Below are 24,312 nucleotides of genomic sequence, written 5' to 3'. Positions count from 1 at the left end.
TTGGATGAGATTCAGTTACCGCAAAGCTTTGTAGTAACTGAATCCGTTAGACTGGACAACAAAACATTGTGCCAGTACTACCTGTCCTATGACAGCAATGTGATGACTTTGGTTACAGTATTTGACAATTCCATGAATACTTCTTGAAAGAACAAAGATGGATGTATTGATCATTGCGCTTTCATGTCAGAGAGAATAATTAGAATTGATGCAGCAGAGGATGAGATATACCCCGACAGAAAAACATCAGCCTTGCAGATGTTGGCACAAGTTACATTGGGAAGGAAGTAGCATGGGGATTACTAATTACGAAGATGTTGGGGAGACACTAGCATTTGGTTGAAGTCTCACCAATGTCTTCACAATTAGCTACAAACACTCCTACACCAGGTCTTCCTAACGCAACTTTGATTTGTCAGGCCATCATCAGCCATATATCTGCTGGTAAACCCTTGAGTCCTGGCATTCATGTGGATGCCAACATGCACCACCCACACAAATACCATTGCAGACCAACTACACTCCCTCATGACAACAATCCAAGGCATCAACCTAGCCTCAAAATTACCCTGATCCTAATTTGAGCGCCAAATCCTTTCTGTTAAGTGGGCTCTGAGATGGGGCCTCCCTCGATCATACATGTTCTGGCGCATCCCATGGATGCTCGATCAGATTGGCATCTGGGGTGTTTGGGGCCAGGTCAACGCCTCATGGTCTTTTTCACGTTCTTGAGCAGTTTTGAGGTGTGGCGGGGCGCACCGTCCTGCTGGGGGGGGGGTCCTCTATCATCGAGGAATATGGCAGCCATGAGGATATGTAGACTATCACGCAGACTGCAACAGTATTCGGGTAGGTGGTACATGTCTTCCATAAAGTTTACATGTATAATAAGGGATTTACTTTAACATATGTAGCATCCAAGTCCAACCTGGAATGACTGTGGTGACACCATTATAGTTTCTTCTTCTTCCCCCACGAAAGCTCCTTCATAAGCACTCAAAATGTCATCCTGTTATATTGACAGTATTGCTTTGTCGACTGGCTGTGTAGTCTTGTCCACATGTACTACTTTTAAATGTGTACAATCTGTAGATTCCACCTTCCATACAAGGTGCAATCTTCAGGTAAACAAGACACCACAACTCCCATCTTTAGATGTTTATTTCTGATATCATCATCAAAATTTTTACAAAACATTTTTCTGACAATAATATACTCAAAGAAGAGCCATATTTTTGCGCTTGGACCAGGTCTCCACAAAAATGCTTTAGGTCTGAATACAGTAAAAAGAACAAAAATCCAAATAAGAAAAAAATAAAAATAAATCAACAACAAACCAACTACCAAAGAAAACAATGCAGCGCATATTTACACCCTACAGAAATCGATGCTCTCTGCAGGAAATGGATGAGAAGGAGACAGCGGGGATCCCCTGGTTCCTATGGATAGCGTTTAAGAGGCAGCAATTTGATTTGAGCCTGCGAGGAAACAAAGGCCAATACTGATATTGCTTTCTATCAGTTCCTCTCTGCTTTCTCTCTCACTGCTCGCTCAAGTGGACTGCAGGAGTAGAATGCAGGCCATTTAAATAAAAACCTTCCTTTCTTCAGTGCTCACATTAAATCCAATTAGGGGCGTAAACGGGGCTTTGTCAGACAAACGAAAAAGTGTGTTTCCCTGACAGAGGTTAATGATCATGCCTTCGCTTCCTGTGTCCCCTCTGACATGAGCAATGGCAGAAAAACAGAGTCAGGACAATGCCGGTCAGAGGTTAAAGACTTCCTGCTAATGTGAAACAGCATGGAACAATAACAATCAATGGGGACCGGGCTGGCCTGAACATCAGTAATGGTGACGTTGGTTCAGAGGAGGTAGAGGAGTAGGTGCTGCTATAGATACACACACATACACACACAGGCCATCTGGGTACATGCGGGGTAGCTAACTCACTAGCAATGCTTCCAGTCTGTCTTTACGCCTTGCATGACAAAGTTATTAATTCTTACCACTTTGCAGTCTGCACACACACACTAATGACACTAACAAAAATAGAAACTTGGAATCTGGAAGTGGCAGATGGGGAGTATTAGCGTGATTTTTTTTTCCTGCTCAGGCCCCCTTTCCATGTGTATACGTGCTGACTGTCTGGAGTCATGACTGTGTGCTGTATGGGTATGCCCCAGCGCTGCCTGCGGGTAAGACACAGATGTATGGCGGGGGAAGAAAAGCTGCAACTCCATGTCTGGCTTGGAATTCATTTCTCAAATCTATTTATCAGGTAATGGATTAGAACCTACTGAACCGTCGCAGGTGGCCTGGGGTGAACTGGGATGGATGGCAGCGTCAGAGGCTCAAGTACTTTATTATCATTTATCACGGCATGTGCATTGCCTGTGTCTTTTAATTATTTTTTATATTTATTTATGCGTAATTGCTCGGCAGTTAAAGACTGAGAAATTACAGTTTAGATTCTTACTGTGAATTATAATTAAAAGGAGACCTTTTATGTTTTTTATTGTTTTATATAGGTTCATCCCTCTCCCTCTTTCTCTCTCTCTCTCTCTCTCTCTCTCTCTCTCTCTCTCTATATATATATATATATATATATATATATATATATATATATATATATATATATATATATGTATATATACATATATATACTACATATACTATATATTCCACTGCTGTGGAAATAGCTTGTCAGCAGCCCCTCCTTTAATTCTGTGACTTTGTGACATCACTACATTACAGAGTCAGATATTTGCATAATTTAATGCGTTATAGCTAGTTTGTCACGTAAGAATTTATTTAGCACAGCTGCTTTGTTGTTGTTGGCTGCACTGGCTCAGGCGTGTATGAGCTGACCTATCAGAGCAGACTGGAGATTCAGCAGGGGGGGTAGCCTTAAAGAGACTAAAGGAGCTAAAACAGCGTTTCAGACAGAGGGAGAATACAGTGATTCTACACTGGAACAGTAAGACAAAAATGTGTTTTTTGAGCATTAAAGCAATTAAAGCCCACTTTAGTAGTAACCCAAAATAAAATGATGAACCTGAAAATGAGCATAATGTCTCCTTTAAATTTGAATAAAGTGTAACGTGTCTGTTTATCTTTGCATGTGAGCATGCATAATACATTCAGTTTAGAGGGTGCAAGTTGATTGCCTTTTTTCTGTGTGTACCATCTGTAACTCTAATGAATACTTGTGTGTGTGACTAGCATGTGTCTGAGCTTAGCCAAACTAGTTTGTGTCATTTCTTACATTGGAAATAAAGCTGACTGGGGCATTCAGGAACATCACACAGCTTTCATTTTAACAGAATAAAACGTCCTTGCACTTACCCATTTGTCCCCTCTACATCCTCCCTATTGTACATCTCCTCCGGCTCCCTCCCTCCTCCCCCTCGTCGTCTCTGCATCTCTCCCCCCCTTCCCTTGTAGATTTGCATTTAGCTCTTCCTCTGCACATTAACGCCGAAATATGAAAGTTTTCTCTGCAATTCTTCAGACCTTTATTCACCCTACCCGAAGCAAGAAAGAAAAAAAAAATAATAGAGAGAGAAATGTTCTCAGTGGGGACTTGAGCCCAAACTCAAAGAGTGAAGGGGGTTGGGGGAGCTCGGGGTATACAAAACCATAAACAAACAAAGCAGAAGAGAAAATAAAGCCTGTTGGCATTGCGGGGCTAGCGCAGACGGTCCTAGAGTTCAGCTCAAACATGCATCATTAGCATGCGGCGCCTGTGCTTCCAGCTCTCTGATGGCAAAATAAACGGACAAAAGACTAAATAATTACTGGCAGCAGGATTCGAACATTCCGCTGAACATATCAGATTGTATCAGGGAGGCAGTCATGATAAATCAATTACTTCTTAGTAAGTTGATTTAATTGTGAACATACAAAGATTTTACTAGCGCTTCCTAATTACACATGAAGGGCAGAGTAGCTTTGATCAGTGTGTTTAGACTGAATTGAACCATTATCACTGTCTGAAAAGTGAAGTAATTACTACACGGGGGGGACTGGGGCTTTAGCAGGAGGCTATTAAAGGGAAGGTTTGTCCCCGGAGTGAGTGCCCAGCAGAAAGCCTCGCTCTCCTTTTAACAGCCAATATAGTGCCAGGGAATTCTACCTTAGGCGAGACAAGGGGCAGGAATGGGTCAGCAAACAAGGTGCTGTAAAAAACAGTGAAGTTGTCCATGACACGTGCTGCTGGTTCTAGGGCACTCCAGACAGGAAATATCTCCCGTGCTGTTTGTCTCCGGTTCAGCGCTCCTCCCTAACTGGGCATACTTTTTCCCAAAATATCGGCATGCGGACAGAAATAGAACATCATTAAACAGGTTCACCCGAGTCACCAAGAGGCAGACATGAAATTCAGGCCAAGGAGTTAGCAGGGGTGATATAGAGCAAGGCAAGACAATACATGGATAGAATTGAGAGAGCTCCCATTATAAAGACATTGGCACAGCTGCTATTACAAAGTAAACTCCACCAGCACTATTTAAGCAACCGCACTGAGCGAATCAACTGCTTTTTATGCATTGTCCTGTACACGAAGGGGACTTGAACCCTTCTTAGTCATGAAACCATGAAAACGACTCTCGGGTCACTTGTTGTTTTGGGGCTGGTTTTTGGTAAAACATTTAACAAAATAATGGCACATCGAAGAAAAAAAAAAGAACATCCCTTCACAAGTTAAACTCTTGGTGTAAAGAAATAGCACACTTCTTCTCCCCGAGTAGACCTTGAAATGGCAGATAGTGTCAGAATTCTCAAACAAGAGGAGCGGATTGAGATGTGACTAAACAACACGTTGCACGGCCACCTCCTGCAAAGATGAAACATGTCTGAAGTCAGAACAGAACACTTGGATCTCTATGAGTTTTTTCGGACGCTAGGAGTGCATCACAGCAACGGGGGGGGGGGGGGGGGGGGGGGGGGGGGGGCTCCCAATCTTCCCTTCTTCGCGTAAAATGACTGGATTTGAGAGAGAACCTCAGAAAAGTAATTGGCGTTTAATGGTGGAGTAGTGACGGGAGCAAATAGAAAAATATTTATCATTGAAACAACAGGAGCAGTTTCAGTAGGAACCTCTTCACCGAGTCATCTTGGTAACAGATTCCCACTGGAAAGTGAATAAGGCTCCTCTTCTGTTCACAAGCAGTTTGTGTGTCAGAAGAAGTCAAGTTCATACGCTTTTTTTTTTTTTTCCTTCATCTTTAAAGATTCACTATTTACACGATAAATAAGTTCTATTCGATTTTGTCCTTTGATTAGTCTTATAGAATTTCTTGACATCATCTTTGAACACCTCAAAAAAAACGTCTCTTATATCCTCCGAGCCATAACGACAAAGGAACCAGAACAAAACAGAATAAAAGAATCCCTATTGTTTCCCTTATCTTGAGGATATACCCACATTCGTGGGACATTTTGGCCCCTCGCAGTTTCATCTCTTAATCGATCAGTTGCGCTGTGGGAGGACCAAGCACAATGTCCGCAACTCCCATGAGTAAGACCACTGACATGTAAAAAAAAACGACCCCGGTGCACTGCTCGGATTCAGCCGGAGATGATATTTGAAAGGCCATCACAGCCGTATCTGAAGTCCTCATCAGCTCGGTAAGTCAGTGAGAAGCAGTGCTTGACAGGGTGGCCAAAGGGTTACCGAGCGCAATAAAGTCCCGCACTGGATGGGCGCTTTTTCGAAGAAAAAAAAAAAAAGAGATGTCAGGCAATATTTCCCAGTACGGCCCATGGGTTCATACGCAGGTCAAAGAGAAGTCAACGTGCTGGTTCAACATGCCCCCACTCGGCAATGTTGTTCTCTGAGGCTGGGGGGGGCGGCGGAGGGGGAGAGACGGGTGCACATGGCCGGAGCTTTGCAAACCCGGCAGGACGGTGCTCTCCAAATTGTCCAGCGTGATGAAAGTCAAACATTGACTCAACATTGTTTCGAATGACTGTTCGGGGGCAGTGAGAGTGGTTCGACCTTCAGTAATGCGCACCTTTTTTAAGAATATGTACAATACTTTGCATTCAAATGTATTTATTTTTACCACCAAAAAAATAAAAATGAAAATAAAATCCCCTATGATTACCTCTTTAAAGCATAGTGAATCATTCAGCTGGGATATAATCATATACAAAGACCTGCCGCTCTGCTGTGAAACGGGCCCGTGTAAGAAGACATCTACGGAACGTCCCGTAATATCTCTAATAAGTGATTCTGTCAGATAATGTTGAATTGGCGTTGGGAGGTAAAATACAAAATTCTGATGAATATCTTTCAAATTTCAGGGTTCACTTCTGCACTGATAGCGCGGTTACTTTGTTGAAGACGGGGCCCGGGTTCATCTGAAACTGCCAGGGGATTTGGTTGTGATTGTGAACGTGAGTTGGCAGGGGCTAGTTTAGCAGACCAACAGGCATTTTAAGAATGCCCCTCAGCTAAAGCAGCTCATGTGCATTAAAAGGAAAAAAAATGAAAAAAAGTATAACTCTTTGGTTTGACATGCACATCGATGGAATCCAGCCAGAGACCCCACGTCTAAAGAAAGGAAAAGTAAAAACAATGAAAGAGAAAATTCAGTGTGATTACTTGTCTTGAGAAAATGACTCCTGCTCGTGAACTAACGATATGCTTTTGCTTTTGTTAACTACTACAGACTAGATATTTCAATAATAATCACAGTATGAAGCCCCTTGCTCTTCACATGATGTCCAGCTCCACCTATTCTTGTCTGCTCTCACTTTGTGTGATCCAGAACTGGTGTTTATTGCACTTCCCCTTTTCGCTCCTGACTCAAGTGGACTGCTGTTGCGCTCCGAACAGGTGCCCCATCGTGTTATCATGACATGTAGCAAAGACCAGATTTGGAAAAACAAGGTGATGCTTTTTTTTTTTTTTGTCGAATGCTGGATTCCCTCCCGTGATTCAGCCGTACGGAGATTTCTACGGAGGGCTTTGGAAAAATAAAATCGTAAATGATCTGCAAAAGATGTCTCCCGCTCTACTGTAAATTGGTGTGTCTGTGTGTTTCAGGTGCCGAATCCCTCCGGGCAGAATTAGAAAAAAATTTAGTCCTCGAGTTCACATACTCATGTTCTGAAAACAAGGCCCCACTGAATAACCAGCTCGCCTGCCCCTTCATTTCAAAGTCACGGTGAATCGGAGGCCTTCGCCCCACTCCCAACAACCGGGCTCGTCCTACTAGCGTCCAAATTTAAGTGTGCCGGTGCGCTCGACGGTAGGATAAGGAATGCTGACGGGACCTTCGCTCTGTGGTCTGAGGGGTGGCGGGGGAGAGCGAGGCCCTGGCACAGGGGCACCCATTGTGGCAGCTGAGGGCACGGCAGGCAGCGCCACTGTCTGTATAGTGCCCCTATCACATGGCCCCAGGTCCTCCAGGCCCTCCAGGCCCTGTGGGGGTCCCTCGTAGCCCATGTTGAGCCGCAGGGGCTGATGGGCCTGGCAGTAGTCTACGATGGGCTGTTCATAGCGGTAGAAGGTCAGCGCACCCAACTGGTGGGGGACCTGTTCAGCAAGAGAGGATAGAGGAAAAGACAGAAGGAGGATGTGATGGAGGGGATGGAGTCGGGTAAGTGCCCCATGGGCAGGATGGTACAAGAGTGAGGAAAATGCAGAGAGGAGAAGAGGGAGCAAAAGGGGACAGAGAGAAAAAAGCATTAGTCATACGAATTCTCAGCCAAGTGTGTCCTTCAGATAAACCCGAAAGAGATGTTCACAGAGATCTATTTATGTCCCCACACTGCCTGAAGTTGTTGTTTCCGTCCACAAGAGGCTACTGATCAATACTATACAGTCAACAGTTTTCCCTCGCAGTGAGTGTCGCTCAGAAAATCGGTGATTGATGACTGCGACAATTCTGCACTATAGATTAGAGGTCGTTTAAAAGTGAAATCAATGGTTTAACTAGGGGATGCCTTCATTCTGCAGAGCCGATTGTTTTGTTTTTAAGCTGCTATTCACATTTTTGACATTCAAAGCAACATCATCACCTTAAAATGACTGCCTCTACATCGTGTTGATGGTACAGTGTCTGGTAGTGGAGTGAATGTCTCTTTCAACACGCAACGCTGTTATGATGCAGTGAGTCGGGTTTGCGGGTGGCACCTAGGTTACATCTGTCAAGCTGTGACAGACCCGGGATTTGTTATTTAAAATGCCAGGTTCTACATAACGTTGCTTTAAAGCACAGAGGGGCTACTCACTGTGGCCTTTTCAAGATCAGATCTTCACCCTTAATTTCTGCAGGGCCGATTGTTCCTTCGCTGATTTCTGACATTTAAAGGCTGCATTCCCGCCGAGTCGCGAGAAAGGCTTTTCTGTTTTTCAACCCCAAAAAGGTGAGACGGATGAGGCTGTTGTCTTCAAAGCGATTGCAAATTGCGTTTGAGGAGCTAAACTGCGGAATGCCCCCGTGATTATCTGGAAATGCGAGAGACGCGCGCTCCCGATGGCAACTTTTTTAATTGTGATTGTATCTGTGGTAGCGCGTAGTCCCGGTTGCTTGTGCTTATGATGTGATCTTGGCGGACCGACCTTTTGAATAAACAATGATTAATTACTGGGTTTAAAATGAAAAAATAACAAGCCCTACATTCGGTAGACTGCAGCTGCAGCAGCCACAGCTGTTTACTTTTCCCATACATTTATTATATATTTTCCAACTCTGTGTTATTTTTCCAAAGCACTTAGTTTGTTACACAACACTTCATTGTGCCCGTGTGACTGCAGGCTTACAGCGAACAGTTCAGTCTGGCAGCTCACTGCTTGGCCCCTCTGCAATCGTCCTCACATGGTGACCACCTGAGCCTCAAGCTTCCCCCAAAACTCATTTTGCTGCAGAGGCCCTCCAAAAAACGTGTGCTGCGAAGCGTCCGCCGCAACTGCTTCCCTGCAGATGTGCGAAGCGTGTCGTCTCGGTAGGCTTCCCTGCCCACAACTCGCGGCCGCAATGCTCACCGCGGCTGTCAGAAGAATGCGAACACGGGTTGTGGACGTATGAATGACGCACAGGCCAAGATGCACTTAACAAAAACCACTTCTGTGCTCAACCTCCGGTGCAGGAGCCGGAGCAAACAGGCGTCTCTCCGGTGCCATGTCACGTACTGTTGTCTGCTGTGTCGCAGCCAGGAGCGCTCGTCACATCTGGCTGTGTGTCTAGTCTTGCGCTCCCTCCTCCTGAACCTTAAAAAAAAAAACCGGTCGCCGAACAAACAGATGAGACTCTCCTGACACCTTGTCTCTCCGACTTTAAGTCACACACTTATTCCCCTTAAAAAAAATAAATAAAAAAAAGTAGGCCAATTAAGAGGTTTCTTAACAGGCCGTGAAAGCAGCAGGGTGAGATGGCAGCTGACCTGGATTAAACACCGCAGCCTGGCAGAGCGACAGATCAACAGATCAGTACACACAGGCGACAAGAAAACACACAACAACAGCAGGAGCTTGAGATATGACACCGACACGGAAGACATGAATAATACAACCCCTGACTCTTGAGGAGGCGTTGGAAGCAGAGCAAGTGTCACAACCGCGCCGTCTTCCGGGAACATCCTTGACATTTTATTTTTAACCTTAACCAGCGATGGTAACCCGGTCCTGAGAACGACATCTTAGGTGGTTTACAGCATAAAATAGATATCCACTTCTATAAAGGCATACCATAGAGGAATTTTCCTAAAAGAAGTATAGTACTAGAAATAGATCATAGATCACTAGAAATGTGTGGAGTCTAGTATCTGCAGAGACCCTCTCCGTCTCTATTTTCTTGGGTTTGCTCAGGACATTTCTGGGTCCCAGGTCGACAAACCAATCCAAACCAAAGCATCGTTATCTCTCTCTGAATAGAAATAATCTGCCAGTGCCAACAGTGGTGTTTCTGATCTGTGCAACCTAAGATAAAAAGGTTATTCACGTCAATAAACAATAAAAAAAATGAGAAAAGTATGCAATTATCTCATAAATTAAAAAGAAAAACAACAACTAAAAATTGGATATTTTCCAACCAATTTTACAAAATAAAAGCCTAAAGTTTACTGATATTAAGTTTTTGAGGAATAACGAAATTTGAGCACAAACGCATTTTGATATTTACATCTACATCTGTATCTAGAAAAACAGTCACTGCATTATATAACAGTATACTGTGATGACATGCTCAATAGACTCCCGACCACAAAATACACTTTTATCAAGACTACAAAATACACAATGCCCAAAACTGCTATTTCTCTGTCTGACAGCTATCAACCTGCCTCACTGCTCCCCCTCCCTCCTCTCACTGGGGCCACCGCAAGTTTCCACCGTGCATCACGTGTTAGCGTCATCTTGCATATTCAATGGGATTAGGTGGGAGATGAAAGTCTAAGCTTACCACTGCGTAAAAGAATGAATCCTCCAGCCATTTCGTTTTTCTTATTTTCCATCGATTCAAACAGGATCATGTAAACAACAATAATCCGTTTTCATGGGGCTACAGACCTGAGAACGAGACAGTTAACTATCTTTCTGCTTATTGCACTTTTGAGTGGCGCGTTAACGAACAGCAACCACCAAATCCTGCATAGTATGCATTTAAGAAATCAGTGCATCCAATTTATAAAGGACATCTTTTTCTACACATCGCTGTCTGTGTCAAGCCGTGCAGAGTTTTGATGTTGAAGCACTGAGATTTCGAGATATCTTCCTTTATCTTCTGTTCTGCAGTCACTTCCACACTATTTACATGGATTTCATTTTATTTGTGCCTCGCCAGAGCATTGAAAAGTGACAGTCAAAGAGCTCCAAAGCAACAGTTTCTATTTAACCAGGGTGACGGACAGAAATAGGCTTTTCTTTGAACAACTTCTTCTGAAGAAACTGTCTCTGAGAAGATGGTCGCCGACGAAGACATCAAATGCAGCGCTCTTTAAACCCAAACCCACATAAAACAAAACCAGCTGCGCGGCTAGATGCCACAGATAAGAACATGTTCTTTTTTTAATTTGGTGGACTGATCCTTTAAACGGAAAGCCGAAAAAAAGGGAAGGGGGAAAAAAAAAGGTGCGAGCAAGATAAGAAATGACTGTTCCCGGGTGAGCTCTCAGTTATGTCCCGGAGAAGCAAAGCGGGAGCAGACACATCAATAAAGTGGATTTAGAAATGAGAGAGTCTTCGGTACGAGTAACCCAAAAAAACGTGTCCCTGATATCCTCGCACATTTATTAAACTTATCACAGAGAGTCACTCTGATTGGACGAATCGCATTGGAGGGAACATAAGTGAATTCAGGACAGGATTTCTTTTTAAAAAAGGACCGTCTGTGTCAATGAAATGCAGATATATGCTGGTTGGGAAGGAAGGGGAATAGTGTGTGTGTGTGTGTGTGTGTGTGTGTGTGTGTGTGCATGCATGTGTGTGACAGCACAGATTTCAAAGTCAAATGGAAACAGCCCGGGCTAACGCGGCTCGGCGGTTCAGGAATTATCCCGGACCACAGGGGCTGAGATAAAGCTACTCTGAAAGCATTAACACCAGTTCTGTTTTAGATAAAAATAGTGTTGCGGTAGCCCCGAGCTTTACTGTAACAGGCCCTCATGATTCAGTGCAACGTATAGCATTTTGCACAAAGTCGTGGTCATGAAAAAAAAAAAAAAAGGCAGTTGCTTAGAGTGTGCTTGTGTGGCCTGGTGTTAATACAGGTAGCAGGACATTTAAAAAATCACGCTTCAGTCCTCCAACCCAGCCTTTTTTTTTTTTTTTATTCAGCTACATCTGCGCACCTCAGGAACCACCACCTTTTCCTTCTCTCCATACCTCCTTCCTCCTCAAATGGACTCCATTAAGCGAGGCTGACTCATTACATTATAGGCACTCAGTGGATTACTCCCCTCATTCCCCTTTCAGTTTAAACCCTTCACCAACCACTCCACCACCGCCACCTCCACCGCCTCATCTCCCGTCACACACCCCAGTCCACCTCAGCTCTGCTCGCAGCTCTCCGCTCAGGTCCAATGAATTAATTAACCAATATTAAGTCCCAGCGTTTCAGTGGATTCTGTCAAATTGTCAGGGCATAAATCTGGCCTCGTGGAGAGCATGCGCGTGTGCCTTCGTATCCGTGCACGAATAGAGACAGGAAGAAGGAACGTAAAAAGGTCAGCATTTTTACAGGCTTCCTATAATTTTCAGGATTCTAGGTGGCTTTAAAAAAAAAAAAATGTGTTGAAGGATGCATAAATCAAGCCGGACACGCCGACTCGGCTCGTCGGACAAAGTCACTGACCCAAAACACTTTCCGTGAACGAAAGGTGCGATTGATATTCACCATCCATGTTGTTGCGAGGTTCTGCTAGCTCATTAGCAATACTTGCAGCCTCCCTTTGTGCTCCTCGGCATTAGGAAGATATTAATTCCTCACACTGAATCGTCTGTTGATGGAGGAGACAGCCAAATATGTAAATGGTAACATCTGGCCAGACCAGCAAAAAGACAAGTTTATTTTCCAAATGATCCAAAAGATGCATGATTTGTTTGAGAATGGAAAACGTTGAGTTGGGACTTAGCGTAACACTTATCTAAAACGCTGTGCAGGAATATCAGAGGGGAAAGTTTTCATTCCTTTTTTGCCCCTTCCATTACTTGTCAAAGAAAGAACTTAAAGCTGCTGTGAGTGATACATTCTTGTTCAAGTAAGCAACCCGTGAACCACCCCGTGTTCATGTGGGGACATAAAGAGGGAAGGGATTGCTAACTGCAAGACGGACAGGAAGTTAGCTAAAATCGCTTTAAGTTGGGGCTCATAAATATCTTAAATGTGCATGACTATATTTGAAAATGATAAAAAAAACTAAAATTACCAACATAATGTGAATAAATGGCCTCGTGCAATATACATATGGTGTTGTGGAAATATCTTCTGAAGCCAGCATGCTAACCTGCTAGCACCTGTCTGTCCTACACTTCCCCGATGCTCCAGCTCCCACTTCAGACCACTAGGTGCATGGCTAACTTAGTTGATTAGCTCAAGGCAGCTTCAGTTAGACCCCCCAGATATCCTGCCCTCTATTTGTTTTGATTATGAATTTGACAGGCAGCCAGTTCTTGCATATTGCGCCTTTAACATTGTGAAAGCATCACAAGGCCAATTATTCTTTCAGTCTGTGTTCTCTCCATTACTAATCAAACACAATACTTTAATACCAATCAAAGCCCTTCTGATGCTTTACCCACCAAGTAAATCCTCTTCCTGCTTGCAGGGCTAGTGCCAAAAGTCTATCTAAATCGCACAATTTCATATGTGAAAATAGTCACCTGTCATTCAATTTTAAGTTTTAACTGGAAAAATGTGGTGTCAAGTTCAGGTTGGAGTTTTGCTTACCTTTGAGGAGAGGTTATACTTTTGAGGAGTGACTTGTCGTACATAGCTGCAAGGCATCTCAACAAAACTGTTATGTCATTTAAATTCAGATTTAAGCATCTTCAGAGCTGATTTGAATATTTTGGTGATTAGCATTTGTATAGACACATTTTTATTTATTTTTTTCTACTGATAAGCCCCTGTGAGTGCAACCTGAGAGGCAGACAGGAACATCCTGGCTGTTTCCAAGGCCTAGTCTGAAGACGCCGCCTCAATTCAGACATAAAGATGTCGGCTGTCTCGCTCATTAAGTCTGTCGCTTCCCGGCTTGTTTACCTTTGAGAGCCCAATTTACATATTCAGCTCTGAATGGGTGCCCAATGAAGTTGCCACTATGTGGAAAACAGGTCTAACATTGCATTTACTGGCACTTGACAGGTTTTACTTCTGCAAACTTTAACAGTCTCAGATCTGTGCTGGAGACGGTGGGAGCGGTGACACAGAGTACAGTACAGGGGGAGAAAGGGCGGCACAGGGTCATGTCACCATGCACCAGTTAGCAGGACAGGACAGGGACATTTGAAAGGCAAAACAACGATCCCAGCCCTTATGAATTATGCATTTCAGTTTGAGATGGAAGAAGGTACTGGCAATTATCCCCCTCCTGAGAAGAAGACGTTTGAGAATCCAGAGATGAATGAAATGATGCATGAAAAAACTTTTTTCAGGTACACTTAGGTCACGCCACGGACAGCTATCTTTGTGAGGGTGCAGGGAAAGGTCGCCAACAAACACGGTGTGAGTTGAAATCGAGGGAGCTTGCAATCAGAGCAGGGCACAATGCTCAACATAGCGCTACCCTGAGCAATTCTGTTCCTTACTATGTGTATCGTGAATCAAGCTTGCGATGGATCAGCTATACCCTATATTGTGTATCATATAAATATTTATCTTCACTGTACACTGCAGCTTCTACCTGTCAGAATACATTTGCATGAAGACAATAAAAACCTCTCTCAACTCCCCGAGCTGCACCGCTGCATGGGTTTTTTGCTTCTTTGGATCTCTGCCACAGGTACCTGCGTGTGCGTCAACTAACAATGACTGGCATCCTGCCTCCTCCCTGGATCTTTATCTTCGTACGCCTGAGCACACAGGGGTGACCAAAGCTTTGGAACAACTCGCCCAAGGACGTTAAGCCAATCAGGCCGGTGTCACCTTTTAAATCTTTTCTTAAAAAGGCTTTTATCCGAGGGACGTTTGCTTGCAAGCGAGATTATAAAAAAGTGCTCTTCAAATAAAGTTGTTGTTATTCCATTGTAAGCATATTTTTCTGTTCAGTTGCCCATCCGTTTGTACCACTTATTCTGCCTAATAACCAGACATTATAAAAACCTGATCAGAGAACTGCAAAAACAGTCCCTTTAAAAAACCCCACATCCCAATAAATTCATAAATTTTTACACTATCCCGGTGCCACTCACAAGTTGTGTTTCTTTTTGCATTCACGCTTTTATGAGCAGCTAAGGAGGCAGTAACTGTGCCACGGGCAGACAATGCTAATGCCTCCCTGGGCTTTTGGAGCATTACGGTTCAAATGTCTGCCGCTCTCCCCGCCAAACATTTTGATCCTCTCAAGTCATCGCACTGTCGCACGCAGAAGCATAACGACGCAAGGAGGAAGGTGCAACGGACTCCCTCCAAAATGTGTCTTGGGCTGTTGCTCGTCCTATATTTTCCTAAATGCTCTGTTTGTATGTCTCTAAACCGATGAATTGTGTTTGGGAATTGTTAGTTATTGCACCATTTGGAGTGGAAAGTTCTCTTTCATCCCCCACTGTGGATATCACACAGTATTCCCAAAGTATAACAAATCTCCTCTCCTTTTCATACATTATTAAATAAAGCTGTTGTTGCTGACTGCTTTTCCTCTGTAACAGCATGTTTATTATCAACGATATTGCCTTATTAATAGGCTCATTATTCACTTGGAGGAATTATTGAAGCTAACTATGACGGACTCGCTGGAAATAACTGTTTAATTACTCTTTTCTTTGTTAAGTTCCTGCCTCTCTCTCGCGTCTTCTTTGTAGAGGTCTGGAGACACATTACCATGATTAATTTCGGTCCATCTATATTTAAAGTGGGCTGTGATACATATTTGATGTAAAGGTTCAATGTTTATGCTTTTCAGGCTCTTTCAGTGTGCCACTGTTCAGTGTTGCTCTACAAAGCGCTGGCTGCCACTGGGAATACATCTCGGCTTCCAGAGAGCATTGTGTTCCGTGTTTTTTGTACTTTCGCCACTCACAACAACATCATTTCCTTTCCCATAATCATCTCATCTTCACTTATACTTGCATATTGCTTAATGAAAAAAGTGTGTAATTACAACTGGTGGTACCATGCCCCTGTAATAACTGTGAACTGAATGTGTGATCAGAAAGTACCAGTACAGATTGTTAATATTATGCTGACAGGAAATATGACTTCTACTAGGGTCCTCTCACATAGTTCAGATGACAAAACTCCCTAATCCAGGAGTATAAGTAACAGTAAGAGTACTAATGGTAAGATAAATTGTAGTAGTTGTCATAGTAGTAGTATTAGTAGTAGTAGAAGTGGCCTTGTAATGTTGGCGGTGGTGGTAGTAGTGGTGATAACACTGAAGGTAGTGGGGGTTATTCTACACAGGATACCAGTAGTCGTACTAGTGGTAGGTGTACTAGTGGGGGTTACGGTAATAGTAAAAGCAGTGGTGGTAATAATCGTAGTAATGAAAGTGTTACTGGTGGTTGTGGGTGTGCTGTTGGTTGAAATAGAAGTAGTCGTCATATCATAGTGGTCGAGGTACTGGTATTTGCAGTGATGGTCACAGTGGTAGTAGTAGTAGTAGTAGTAGAAGTAGTGTAGGTAACAATGGCGGCTCGTGTGGTAGTAGTGGGGATAACATTATTGGTAGTGAATGTGGTATTGATAGTAATGACAGTAGTGGACAGGTGTACTATTGGATGTTGCAGTAATAGTAGTAGCAGTGGTGGTAGTAATGGTAATGGTAGTTGTGGTAGTCAAAGTAGTGCTAGTGGTGGTCACAGTGGTAGTTGTAGTAGTCGTAGTGGTGGCACAGGTAATGATGGTGGTCGTGGCGATAGTACTGGCGATGACATGGGTGGTACTGGGTTAATTGTGGTAGTAATACAAGTTGTGGCCCTATTGGTAGGTGTACTAGTGGTGGTGGCAGCACTAGTGGGATGTATGCAGTGGTAGTGGTAATAGTAGCAATGGTTTGGGCAATGAAGGTGGCGGTGGTGTAGAAGTAATGGTAGTACTTGCACAGGTAAAGAAGAAGGGGCATGGTGGTAACAGTTGCATTAGTGGTAGTGGTGGTGATGGTGGTAATGGTAGTAGTAGGAGTGGTAGTAGTCATCCTGGGAAAAGCAGTAGTGCTAGTGGTGATAGTATGTAACAGTTGGGCTCGGCCACGCAAACTCAGCTGACAAGCTTTGCATCACATCAATGTTCAGTACCTGAACACACTTCAGCGAAACAGATGATCAAACATTGCAAGCAGCCACAGCTTACAGAAAAGTGTTCTCAGCACATACTGTATGCAAAGTGTGCAAATATGTACCTGGAGCACATTAACAGGTATCAACAGGTCCAGAGGGGTGCCATGTATACAGAGACATCTCACGCTCGGCAATGGTTTGTTTCTGTATGTGTTTAACCATACGGACGTGTGAGAAAATAAACCTACAAATTAGCTCCCGAAACCCTCCATTAATTGAAACGGCTAAACCGTAATCATGTGCCCTCTGCAAACTGTGACTCCATGTGTGCATACATGCGCAAGGACGCGTGCATGCGTGGCCATGCATCTCCACGTGGGAGTGAGTGTTGCCTTTCAATTGTATGCCGCTCTCACACGCGGGGGTAGTCGGCACAGATGTTGCCAGGCGGGTGTCAATGACACGGAGCCCACCAGTCAGATTTTTTCAGCAGAGCAGTGTGCATGGACGTGTCTGAGAGGGTGTGAAGCTAAACACCATCAGTTTGTTTCCAGACAGCTCATCCCGAGAGGAGGACTTCCCAGCTGCATGGGTAAGTGTGTGTGATAGACTTTTTCGTGTGTGTGTTTGTGTGCGGTAATACACATCTGTCTGTGTGTTAACATCTGTGATAATTAACATAATCGAAGGCTGCATGAAAGGATGGCATTCTCCGAGCACCCTCCTTCACGACAAAGTGAAGAAATACCTAGGAATGTGCTGTGGTGCTCATTAAATGCCCATTTTTTTGCAGCGGGCGAATCACTGTGCCATCCGATCAAGTCTTTCACGAAAACTATAATCCCGCCATTTCCATTCGCAGTTGGAAATCTGTCAAATTACAGAGGCCATATATGCTCTTACTTCTGTTTGTGTCTTTAAGTCCAAGTTCCATTGACTGGGATTAAAGGGGCCTCCCAGGACTGTACTGGTGCTAGAGTCATAAAGGGTCGGTTAACATCAGATGCAGAATGTACAGCCTTGACATTCCCTGTTAGTGCTGTGCGCGAAAATGAGCCCACATGTCCACATTTTAAACTAATTGATTCACTAAACAAGCCGTTAGCCTCCCACTAATTCCTTAATGACTGGAGGTCCCTTTATGTGCAGTGACTCTTGATTACAGGTCTCTGGCTCAACACACACACACACGCACACATACACACACAGAAATAGATACACACTAACAAATACATGCAAAAAAATCTATGCAAAAAGCTGGTTTAATGCCAGGGAAAGTCAGAGAGAAAACTGGGGAAGGACAAGAGACCAGCATCGAGGCCCCCTTCACGCACCGATGCGTGCCCACCGTCGGCTCATCACAACCTCCTCCCACTCTACGGTACGTACAGTAAAGGAGCTTCTGCAGACCAAAGCAAATGGGCCGTGAAATGTTACTCAATGCTCAACACGTTCCTAAGCCCGGTTTGCTTTCACACACACACACACACACACACACACACACACACACACACACACACACACCCAGCACTAACATGCAATTACCACAACTAATGAAGGCGGGGGCTGAGAATCTGTGGAACAATGGAAATGAGACAGAAAGCCTGCAGTGTACAGTATGTGCCCACTGTTGTTCAGTTTGTTTCACAGTCACACTTCTGCCTGTGCGGATGAGGCTGCGGCTCATGATTATCACCGCCGCTTTCTTCATTATTGTTTTCAGTCACTCCCAGAAGTGAGAAAAAGGCCATTGGAATTTGTGACGGCTTAAGAAATGCCTTCAAACAACACTTGTTTTGTGTGATCAACAACTCAAATATAAGGATATTTAATTCACAATGATGGAAAACAAAATAAATCTATTAATCAAATTAAAGAATTAAATAAGCTGGAAGATGTTTGGTATTATTATTATTTTTGTTGCACTGTAGCTCAATTCTCTATGATCTAACAGATTTACTAAATTAGCACTCGACTCATTTTAGCTTGAAGATATGGAACTTTCATTGCTCTGGGTTTTATCTTTCAGGCTACATACAGGCCCTGGATGGTATCTGCAGGCAGTACTTAAAGGTACAGTGTGTAAGAATTGACCACCTGTCAAATTCAAAACCAATAAGAGCCAGTAGGATATATCGCTAGAGTAACCACTAACTGCTGCTAGCTGTAGTTGCAGCTAACTAGTTAGCTCAGTTAGCGGGGCAGCTAGCATACCAGACTGGAGAATGTCGGTGTTTACACAGCTGGCACAGGAGCTTTAAACGGAAACAGGTCAGGGCTAGCTGATTACCATATACACTTCAGCAGACATTTAAATTTTGACATATTGCACCTTTAAAGTTGTGAGCAATACGCTGCCCCCTATTTGCTTTCAATATGGTGGCCGATTCTTTTACGGATAAATAGTGCCCATCTTTACGGCATGACTTAGAAATACATAAAAACAATTCAATGTATTTATGTTTTTTTTAATGATTATTTTTCTTATTTAGTTAACACTCTCCTAGAGATCAACTATGAGGCAGTATAACACAGTGCAACTGTAACAGATGAAGCCAAACCTATGCCCCTGGCTTAGCTGTAACACAAACAGAGTCTGATAACCAAAAGAGATTAAACATCATTATGACTACATTTTTTTTTTTTTATCATTATGATTTTATTTTCCATTTATTAGTTGTAATCACCAAAGTGAGATACACTGTTCAATTCAAACTAAATCTGAACTCTAAACCCATCGGTAACATTGAACCTGTGTGGTGTGATAGGTAATGGTGTGTAACGTAACCCAGGGACACGTGTCCTTTTATTTTTATGTTATCTATATACATGCAAATGATCAGAGTCGGGGCACGCTGATGTTATTTCATGGCTTAACAAACAAATTCAAATTGGCCCCAGCTTCACTTATAAAGTAAATCACTTCCACCCACTGCCGACTGCCTGAATGCATATTAAGAAGGCCGAGTGACAGGTTGTGTCAAAGGAGAACAATTTGTAGTTTCATTTCTGCTGTCCTATATTGAATTCAAAGTTCCAGGATCTCTTGGCTGCTAGTGTCTTGCATTATGTGCTGCCTGCTTCCAGTCGCGGCGGCACTGGCAGTGTGTCTGAGTAATGAGCATGACCCAACATAAACGCTGTGTGGCCAACTTGGCTCCACAGTGGAAGCGTCAGTCGCACTTTAATCAGGGATATTGGGGAGGAGTGTGCCTGGGAAGGCAGGCCGAGGCTTTTAAAGACCCGACTAATAAGACATGTCAAAGAGAGCTGGGCAACAGCCAGAACTGATATGCAGGCCTTCTCCCCTATCTGCTTCCCATCCTGACTCACCACGCGCCGCCTCAACAGTGTTCGGACACAGATGGCCTTTTAACAAAGCTAGATATTCACTGATGCAAGCACACAACGGCAGGCATCTCATAGCAGCGTGTGGCCTTCATGGTTAATCATTTTCTCCCTCTCTCTCTTGGCTCCCCTCAGATTTTTTATCCTTGTATGGGTATTTTAAAAAGTTTAGATAAGGTCAGGGACATATTTTTTTTTTTCCCTCTAACTTTTTTTAGTAGTTCATCAGTTTCAGCTTTTCAAATCAACACATTCTGTTTCCTCATGAAATGTGTGAAATGCCAGTTTATTTTAATAATAGCTTGGCAAAATTATGCTTCTCCCTTGCTCCTGGGTCCCTATAGGATTGCATTACAGAGAAGGAACACAGGCAGAGGCAATGCATGTTTACTTCTGATCACTGTTAGACTCAGGGGGGAAGATAAGGGGGGCAGTCGTCCTCTTAGGTGCCCCCATGTTTGAAGAAATTCAGAGAAAGTGCCCTCCTGGATGCCCTTATGGTCGATAACACAGGATAAAGTACCCACTAGGGTGCCCCACTTCATACAGCTGGTGCCCCTCAAACATCCAGCCTGCTACTGGTTGTTATTGTCCTATAATATACAACCCCTCAATTCTAAGAAAAAAACTGACATTAAAACAACTTTTCACGCTTCGAGCAGATGATTGCTGCCACTTTAAAGTGGTGTAAGGCATACAATACTTGTAAAGTGATTGACAGGCTGCTGACTGAAGCATCAGATACAGTAGCAACTGTATACTATCAGTGGAGGGGTGTAATTTACTGTTATGTTTACTTCTATGTGACTGCTAGTGGCCTTTATGTCGAGTTTATGTCTGCCAGTCAAAAAAAAAGAGGAAAGCTTGTTACATTGAGAGTCTACTGGGTGGTGTTATAAAAATCCTGCCTGGCTGACGAGAAGAATCTTTGGAGATGATACTAAAAAAAACATACATGCATCCTTTGAAAATGCACTATCAACTAGTTGTATCTTACAAATACTAATTTATTTCACTTGGCTATGCGTGCACAGTACATAAAAATTATTTTGAGGTAGATACACAGCCACTAATTTAAATTAAAGCGATAACAACAACTTACTTGGCAGTAATTATGATAGATTGTGGAGTGTTGAATTAATGAAGAGGCGTATGTTTTCATCTGAAAAGGTAATTAGCCATAGGGCTTAAGTAATCGCGGGAAAATCCAGGTCGTTACAGGCAGTCCCTGAGGGGACAGTTTTGCATACACTCGCGGCAGAGCAAATCCCCCAAAGAGAGAACCTATTCACTGAGAAACCTTGACCAGACAGTTCCTCCGAGGCTAGAACATCTCTCGTCTGAATATCAATAAGAAGCAATGCAAATGGAACCGAACTCGACGGCGCTCGGGAAATGTAGACATCTGGAATACAGAGGGTTTGCGGCAAATCACCTCTTTGATCACCTCACCGCTGTTTGACAAGAGGTGTACGCTGGAGCCCGTTTCACCCCGCTTCATTTACTTTGATACTTCCCTACCAAGGACTATAAATTCACCCTTTGTCTTTGTTCCTATCTTTTTCATACATACAATTTATCAAGTGGTATTCAATTTACTGCATTGCAGCACCGCCTAAATAATGTTAGAATAGAAACATGTAGTCGTGATTGTAGCCCATCAATCATTCACTCCCACACTTTGCATCTTACCATCCGCTTCAGTTCTGATCTCTGACCTGACCCGCAGTAATTGGTTTCGTTTCATAGTGTTGCTATCTTACAGTTTGTGGCTGTGTATTGAATTTCTCATTCTGTATTTCGAGAGCCTTAATGCATTCCTCTCTGTGTCTCTCTATGTTTCTGGTTGCGGATTGTAAGTATGTCTCTCTACACTCTAATCTAACCGCTGCTGCTTCTGCCCACTCTCTACACACGAGACCTGCTGCATGTCTGCGAGAGTTTACTTATCCGAATCAAGGGTCTAAGCATAAACGGCGTCAGTGGATGAGTTTGCCTTTCTGTGGTTTTTATTGGTGTCACGTTCAGCATCACAAAAGCGCCAAAAAAAGGGGAACTGTACAAAGCACATGCCTCATCGGACTACATCCACAAGATGTTGAATTAGACAAACTGTGCTTTAGGGAGCTAATGATGGAAGTAGTGAAATAGTGAGACATCTTGCTTCTTTCTCACCTCTGTTTAAATTTGCACATGGGCAGTACCATTACGGCAGGTGGCAAAGGGGGTGGCCTAACCCTACCCCGTCTACTAGTAAATAGATTGTGGATGCGCTGTTCCCTCCTCCGATATAGTAGCATAGCATAAAACGCCGGAATGGGTGGACCACCCAGGTAGAACATATGTGTGGGAAACACCGAGCCAGTGTGCCTGTCTTTCATAAACTTCTACATTTGTCAGAGCATTGCGTCAGGAAAGGGGGCGACGATTAGCATCAGGGTGTTGTGTTTTCGTCACAGCCTATCCAGCCAGAGCTGATAAATATGTATTATTATATATTATATTATATAGATTATATATATGTATATGTAACTACCGCCGAGTCATTTGCCCCGGCAGTGAATGCCGATTGCGCTAGTGTTGGTAGGCGTTAGTCGTTTTTCTGTCAAGAGTAAAAGTCAGTTTTCACAAAAATAAACAATGACTTATTTTGACTTTTCAGAGAGAGCAGCAACCTGTTGGAAATATGCAGCAGTATATTTAAAAATTTCAGCCACAGAAACTCTCCTGAGCCTGACTGACAAGTTAGGAGAAGTGATGAGCCCTGCTGCATTAAGAAGCTATAGCTCCTTGGCTCTGCTACAGGTCAGCATATGCTAATGGAAGTTTCACTGTATTTCTGAATTGTAATACTGTCTCTGATTCTGCTGAATGCTCATGGCAAAATGTCCAATAACTGTTCATTTCTTCCAAAGGGCAGTGTATTGTTTTGTAGCTGGTGGAGTGGAAGGGGATACTTTTCTGGTATTTGTTGTGGGTACTTGATCACGATTGAAGGGCCTCTTCTCCACACTAGGCCTTATGCTTGTGTGTTGAGGCTTGTTATCTAGATTAGATTTTCTCAATTTTGCCATTTTATGTAGCTGGGTCGGTTATGTTCTGACTGTGGTAGTCCTCCACTTCTCAATGATGTAGAGGAAACACAGAGGAGTGGGAGCAGCTGAGCAGTTTGACACGTTTTAATGTTTTTTAGTCTCAATATACCCAGAATTCAAAGCAAATTAGTCCTACTTAAGATAGTCAAGAAAAAGCCAGCCATGTGCAAATGAATTTGGACATCTCTCTGAAAAATGAGCATAATTTGATCACAGGGGCGCGCAGTCTCTTAACCAACCAGCTTTCACCAGGCTCATCTATCAGCCAATCCCATCTTTGCTGTCAAAATGTAATTCTGCTTTCCCTCTACCGCTGTCAGTTGTCATTTCGGTGCAAACTGTCGTGACCATCTTCCACCCTTTACACCTCCATTTCATCATTGCAGCACTAGTTCACCAGAAGCCTGCTCCAGATCTCAGCCTTAGCTTCAGTGATCCCCACACCTCCACCACCACCACCTCCAGCACCAAACCAGTGTTCAGCTCCACTGACCCCCTTTGAAACAGGATGATGCTATCGAGGGGTCTAGCTGTCAATAAATAATTCTTCACTCAAATGAAGTGTCTTTATGATTTAACCAAAGCCTGCATGATAGTTTGATCAAAGCCTTAGTTGGACTTGTACTACGACGCACTGCACACTACTAGAAAAAACCAAGCTGTCAGCTGAGAAGTCAGGTCGATGGTTTGGTGTGATGTTACGTGAGTTTTCTGTATTTCTTTCCTTGTACTGCACACAGAGAAGAGCGAAAAACATGTCACCGTAAACAGAGACAAGCAAACAGTGTGAATGGCAGGGCCGACGGCACCACGGCAAACCTTGTGAGATGCCTGTTTTGCAAATGGTAATTAAAACTGCCTGAATCCTCAAATCCCTGATAAATATTTCATCGGGTGGTTCTTGGTGATTGCTACAGAAATGGAGCAACAATATTCAAATTGCCTTCAGTCAAATCACTGCAGCACCGCTATCAGCAGCACCCCACC

At 43.5% G+C, this 24,312-nt stretch overlaps 1 protein-coding gene across 2 annotated transcripts in view; it reads right to left on the bottom strand.

The window, feature by feature from the left end:
- Nucleotides 1–5,154: 5,154 nt before the first annotated feature.
- The window catches only part of LOC115592735 (leucine-rich repeat transmembrane neuronal protein 4), a 123,503-nt gene continuing 104,345 nt past the window's right edge, over nucleotides 5,155–24,312 (bottom strand). The window contains exon 3 of one of the 2 annotated variants that reach the window (XM_030435803.1): nucleotides 5,155–7,543. In XM_030435803.1, the coding sequence (XP_030291663.1) occupies nucleotides 7,220–7,543 (324 nt within the window). In that variant the 3' untranslated portion in view covers nucleotides 5,155–7,219. The remainder of the gene's footprint in view (nucleotides 7,544–24,312) is intronic. The other variant, XR_003986209.1, reaches the window with a different exon arrangement.

This window comes from Sparus aurata, chromosome 12, assembly GCF_900880675.1.
Source record: "Sparus aurata chromosome 12, fSpaAur1.1, whole genome shotgun sequence".
NCBI lineage: Eukaryota > Metazoa > Chordata > Actinopteri > Spariformes > Sparidae > Sparus > Sparus aurata.
Note: the sequence above shows the minus strand (reverse complement) of the source record. Positions and strands in the feature narration are given on the sequence as shown.